A 6,315-nucleotide genomic window follows, 5' to 3' on the forward strand; every position below is an offset into this window, starting at 1 on the left:
CTTCCTCTTTTACCTCCGGCTGAAGATATGCTGGCCGACACCGGTCAAGGCCGATGTGACGGGGGTGCACTGGGGACGGAATGTGCCCGAACACTGCTAACAGGTAGCAAAAGAGTAAATATGTTATACAGTGATGATTTTGCTTCTAGCTACATAAGGGAGTGGACTGATAATTGTAGCATAACCAAGGTGGGGCTGAGGGTATAAATACTCTGAGAAACTGTTCTGCACTGAGGAAGATTATTTATGCATTGCATTGTCTTACTCCAGTAAATTTGTTACTCACTTTGATGCAGACTCAGAGACTCAGCTTTTCATTTCTGTCACGGTTTTTCCACCACAACAGAAATGATGTGACCTTTTTTTAAAGTGTGTGTGTGAATGGTTGTTGGAGGCTGATAGGGTAGAAAACACAAAAATATTTTTAAAAAATTAGAGGAGGGGGTACAAATGAGTTATGATGTGAAATTTTAGTTCAATGAGGCTCTATAAAAATGTAATTAGTTGCTGGAAAAAATGCACAAGTTCAGATATAACACCAAAACCCAATGCACATAAGTCACTCAGCTCAGTTTCAATGTTAGAAAAAACTTCAGTGTCAAGTATTCGTGAGATATTTAACTCAACTTTCATCAATATAACAGTCTTCTGAACTTGAAATGAGAACCAACAGTTTTTTTTCTTTTTGTAATAATAATTAAACTTCCCTTCCTTTTCCCCCGTGTGTAATATTGTGTCAAAGTGTCAGACAGTGTGTCTAAATCTTCACTACCTGAGTAGACTAAGGCTTTAGGTGTGTTTTGAGTGTCTGCTTCTCTTTTCTGTGTGTGTATCTTTCTCTGCGGCTTCGTTTGGGGGTGCTCCCGCTACTGACGTCACTCGCACAGTACTCTGGGAAGTGTAGTCTCGGGTTGGCTCGCCAACTTGGATACAGGAAAATTCGCACAGCAGGAGTTTACACTTAACAGTCTATATTTACACTTAAACAAGATGCTAATGCTGCTAGCCTACAGCTTGGCAGCTGAAACGAACTCCTTTAGCCAAGGTAGATATCTCACATTTATTATTGATCTGATATAACTCCCTTATCAACACTATCATCTTGAAAATATATCCTTCTTGAACAGCAATTTATGGGAGTTTATTAAACTCAGGACAAAATAACACTGGAAAAATGAGGAAATGGGGTATTTTATATCCTTTTTGGACAGTTTAGCGACAATTTAACCTTAATAACTGCTCACAAAATTGGCGACTCAGCATCAGCTCTGGACATGACTGGTTCAAAGGTTTGAACTGCCTTCTCAGCCTTCTCAAATCCACTTCTCTAACCTTCATCCAGGAACAGAGGACTAGCGAATGTTCACTAATAGATTATCCTATGCAGTTGAACTCATTTCTGGATCACGAAGGCAAGAGGAAAAGATCTAATTGACTCTGAAAGAGGGTTCAGTATTGGGACACAGATGGCAGTAGACCTTAGTCTCAGACTGGTCATCTGGTTGAAAGCACACATTCGCAGTCAGTGAGCGTGACGTTCATGTGATACTGGGATATGTAAGAAAAACGGAGGAGCAGATGTTACTCAGATGATGGAGAATGGCAGTGCAGGATATGATCAGCATGAACAGTCCGTCCACACCTACATAGATAAGGGTGTTAAAGCCAGGCTACTGTGCAGAAACCGCTTGATACAAAGACAAACATTGAAGCTGTTCTGGAAACTTATGGTGGCTCGACACCTTAGTGAGACACATTATGTTGCTTTTTCTTCCAATCGTCCCCCATCTGTGTGTGTATATAATATAGAGTCATACTGAGTATTGACTTTATTTGTCCGGCCTAAACTACAGGCACCTGAATGGCCAATGATCCTGTGAATAATGTTCATTGACCAACAAAGATAAAAAAAAAAAAAACAGCAAGAAAGGTAAAACCAAAAGGTAATGCTGCCATCCAGTGCCAGCAATGCACAGTTCACAATCCACAACAGTGGTCAACAAAGCTCCTGAATATCCACCTTCCTACAGACCCACAGGGCTCAGTTGTAGGGTAGATGAAGCTGATGTTAATTATGAGAGAACTGCAGTGTGGGTCTATGTACAGGGTTTAAGTAGTAGGTTGGTGTAGCAGGTATGGTGATATGTCTTTGGTTCACAGTCCTATATTTGTATATAAGTTTTATGTGCTTTGATTAGAAGTATTTAAAAACAGCAGCAGTACAAATTGATATGAGCCAGTATGACTAGAGTAGCTTAGTGTTTTTTGGTGGATTGGTAGATTAAGGATCAGCATGTGTTTATTTAACCAGTCTCATTGTCTTAAAGTTTATAAATGATCTTCTGAGACATTACACCAATAGAGCACATTCATTTCTCACCATGAACTTGTGGAATGGCCTTATCATGAATACAGTGTCTTTATGCAATGCCAAATGTATGGGTGTAACTAGACGTTAGCTTGGTGATGCACGTAAATGACAAGAGCTGCAACGTTTCAGAGTTTATTTTCTTGATGAAACAAGCCAAGCCTTTCTGACTGCTTACCTCCTTTGATCTGATGGAGGCCTCACCCTAGCATCTACACTGACTCCTACATCTCACCCTAGCATCTACACTCACTCCTACACCTCACACTAGCTTCTACACTACTACCTACACCTCACACTCACTCCTACACCTCATACTAGCTTCTACACTCACTCCTACACCTCACACTAGCTTCTACACTCACTTCTACACCTTACACTACCTTTTACACTTGCTTCTACACCTCACACTCACTTCTACACTCACTTCCACACTAATCCCTACACCTCACACTAGCTTGTTCACTCAGTGGGTCACAGACTGTGCCACATTTGTGTTATCCCCTAACAGTCTTGTGATTTAGCAGGCCACCACATGATTCTCTTTCCACAGCCTGAAACACAAACCAAACAATATGCATTAGATACAGATGCACTCCTTAAGATTTGCAATGCTGTTGTTCATGTTAATTGATATTTCTAGGAAGTTAGGAGCATGTGCTAATATCACACTATCAGCTCATCTCTATCACCAAAAGGCATATTTTAGCTTGTACTGCTTCTTCTCTTAGCATTAACTTCCTTTTCTCCCTGGCTAACCTGATCCTAGGCTGACTCGCTGCATTGGAACCAACTGTGCTGCAAGATCTGCTGAAAAGTAGGCCTCCTGGATGGTTTGTACTGCAGGCACCAGCTAATGAGATTGCAGCATTCTGTGTAGAGTGATGGGATGGATGAGAGAAAGATACTTCAGCATGATGTTTATCTTTTCTTTTCTTTTAATGATCTCTACATTTCAAAAAGACTACCATGCTAAATACACAGATCTGAACTTCTACATCTGGTATGTACTACAATCCTTCAGCTTTAGTTCTGCATATTCTCCCAACTACAGATCTAGTTTCTGATTTCTGTCTCTTCCACTTAGATATGTGTCTGTTTTCTTCTTGTTTACCAAGATGCTCCCATTTATCTTACCAGTGGATAGGCCGTCCTCAAAGCACAGAAGTCCCTCGAGGATATCCAGGCCGTTTCTAAAGGGCAGGAATCCACATACCATCCTGAACAGAAGGACTCCTAACGACCACACTGTTGCAGGCCTGGCGTGGTACCTCCGCTTTAGGAGGAATTCTGGAGGCCAGTATTCCAAGGTGCCTGAGAACATAACAGAGGAAGAGAAATAAGGAGAGCTGAGCACAGATCTTCATTTCTATCTTCATTTAACAGCTCAAGTGGCTATGGGACATCAGGCTCCTCCTCATTTTGTAAGCAATCTGTGAAATTTATAGTGATTTCAGTGCCCTAAACTCAAATGTACCTGTATAATCAGTATGTTCAGCCTTCCTGACCCAGTCACCACAGCCAAAATCAATGAGCTTTAGCTCCAAGGTGTCCGTGTTGATGAGGAAGTTCTCTGTTTTGATGTCCCGGTGCAGGACACCTCGCTTGTGGCATTTTTTTGCCGCCCCAACTGCCTGGATCATTAAGTTTCTGGCCATGTCTTCAGTGATGGAACCTCCGAAGTTGTCAATGAAGTCCATGCAGGGATGAGGACGCTCAAGGATTAGAATGTAGCGCTCAGGCTCATCAAACCAGTCGATGAGCTTTATAATATTGCTTACGGGTGGCTCACTCATCGTCTGCATGAGAGCCACTTCAGCAGGCACGGACTTGGAATCATCAGGCTGCAGGAAAACATTGTGAGATCAGATAATGAGAACTGATCATGTGAAATCCAGTTCTGTGTTACTACTAGTATGCTTTATGGACAGGTTTTGAAGGTAAACTGGGTTCTAGGTACACTTACACTTTGGACGTATAGATCACTTTCCTGTTTTGTGACAAATTTAATGGCCACCTGCACACAAGGATAATACAAGGTATTAGGATTATGGGGACTGAAAAGACAATAGACGAGATAATGAAGTTATGGAGAGACTGAGGTAACAACCTGTAGGAGATCGGAGAGACGTGTTCCCGCGAAGACTGTTCCAAAGCCTCCTTCGCCCAGTTTCCTTCCAAAAATATATAAATCATCAAAGGTATCTGTGGAAAATAGTGGTAAACAAGAGTATTAGCTCTCTTTAGATCATTTATCATGAGTTTATCTATTAACATCACCTGCTCTGCAGGGGGCAGTGGAATTTACATCATGTAAACTTGGATAATTAAAGATAATTAAACTTATATACACAGGACCTTCTTCAGGTCTGGCCAATGAACTGACCTGGCTTGGTGGCCTTCGTTTGTCCATGAGTTGTATCCTTGGGACGGTTTACGGCCCCTTTCCTCTTCTTCCTGGTAGAGGCTTCAGTATCAGGAACTGGACTCGTTCCTGCCAGAACACTGCGGCTGGATTCCACCTCTGTCCTTTTCCTTTTTCTTCCACCACCATCTGTGTACAGGATGATTTGTATTTTTAATGGAATTTTAATAGACCGTGAGCTGCGTATATTTCTGCTAATGGTAATACTAGACAGGTACATAACATTGATATACTATTTTCTTACGATAAAGTGCTGTTTAAATGTGCTGAAACTGCACTAGTGTCCATAAACAATGTTGCTAAGTAAAGAGCATTTTTGTCCCTTCACTAAAGTCTCATATCAGATTCAAAAGTGGCCTTAAAACAAAAGCAGCTCTAATAAGTAAAACTTCAGCAGAAGTGTATGGACTGACCTGTATGTTTAGAGCGCTGCTCCATCGTTTTCTGAGTGTTTTCGTTCATTGAACTCAACAGAAATGACCAACTCTCAAGTTGTACAGTTTTGCAGTTCTGCATCACTACCCTCATTTATTGTGACATCATAATGAGCTTGTTGCCACGGTGATGTACTGACATCTAGACATGGGCCATGTATACTCTATATGTATGTATAGAAATGTGTGTGTGTGAGAGAGAGAGAGAGAGAGAGAGATGCAACCATTGCTGACACAGATGTGCAAATGCACACACACAGCTTGTATAGTCCCTGTGGAGAAATACTGCCAACAAAATAGGACTCTCTGGAGCAGATAAACAATAATGTGTTGTGTAGGTGCGGAAGTAATCAGTCTCATGAAATAACTGTTAGAATCAGTGTCAGTGCATACCCATGATTGTGGTATAGACATGGGATTTAGGCCTGTATGACACGTAGGCCGTAGCTTGTGTTTCATATGATCAACATTTATTTACATCATTGCTTTACTGAGCCTATAAATTGGAGACATGTTCATCCACTAAGACTGTCACTAAAAGTTATAGCCAGATCATATGAAACACAAGCTACGGCCTATGTGTCATACAGGCCTAAATCCCATGTCTATCCCATAATCATGGGTATGCACTGACACTGATTCTAACAGTCCCCCCTTTGATTCCTAAGGAATCATGAGGGTCAGTGCATGAGACAGAACATAAGTCAAACATCAGTGTATGCAGAGTCTGCTAGGGCAGGAAAAGAAAAATTACCCATCTGCACCCATTGACGCCCAAAAGACACAGTCTTGAGGAGTGGCCTGCGATTGCAAAAAGAGCAAGACAATATAATTTCGGAACAAGTTCAGGAGAAAACATTGAAAAGGTCTCTTCAGTGACTGAGGCTTGAGGGCATAAAGAAGTATTAACTCAGCCCAGCGAGCAGCCTCATCCGCTAGTGCGTTACCCTTTGCTAGATCAGTGTCCGATGTGGTGTCATGACCTTTAACCTTAACAATGGCCAGACGTCTCGGCTTACTACATGCTGATAGGAGTGCTGACACCAGGTCAGAGTGTGAAATGGCAAATCTTACCAAAATCATGAACC

The 6,315-nt window shown here is 41.6% G+C and overlaps 1 protein-coding gene across 1 annotated transcript; it reads right to left on the bottom strand.

The window, feature by feature from the left end:
• Positions 1 to 3,133: 3,133 nt before the first annotated feature.
• On the bottom strand, positions 3,134 to 5,231 carry LOC140556631 (serine/threonine-protein kinase pim-1-like). Its single transcript, XM_072680710.1, has 7 exons — positions 5,207 to 5,231; positions 4,755 to 4,922; positions 4,479 to 4,573; positions 4,335 to 4,385; positions 3,846 to 4,212; positions 3,506 to 3,682; positions 3,134 to 3,240 (listed from the first exon to the last, which is right to left on the bottom strand). The coding sequence occupies exons 1-7, from the start codon at positions 5,229 to 5,231 to the stop codon at positions 3,134 to 3,136; spliced, it is 990 nt and encodes a 329-aa protein (XP_072536811.1).
• Between the last annotated feature and the right edge of the window lie 1,084 nt (positions 5,232 to 6,315).

This window comes from Salminus brasiliensis, chromosome 5 (assembly GCF_030463535.1).
Source record: "Salminus brasiliensis chromosome 5, fSalBra1.hap2, whole genome shotgun sequence".
NCBI classification, from domain to species: Eukaryota; Metazoa; Chordata; class Actinopteri; order Characiformes; family Bryconidae; genus Salminus; species Salminus brasiliensis.

Bases quoted from the DNA above. Each gene is read 5' to 3' on its own strand.
- LOC140556631 (XM_072680710.1), bottom strand. From the start codon at position 5,231: ATGGAGCAGCGCTCTAAACATACAG. The intron at 4,386-4,478 runs GTTGTTACCTCA...CCTTGTGTGCAG, and splicing joins GTCTCTCCGATCTCCTACAG to GTGGCCATTAAATTTGTCAC. The intron at 3,241-3,505 runs GTAAGATAAATG...CACTCTACACAG, and splicing joins TGAGGACGGCCTATCCACTG to AATGCTGCAATCTCATTAGC.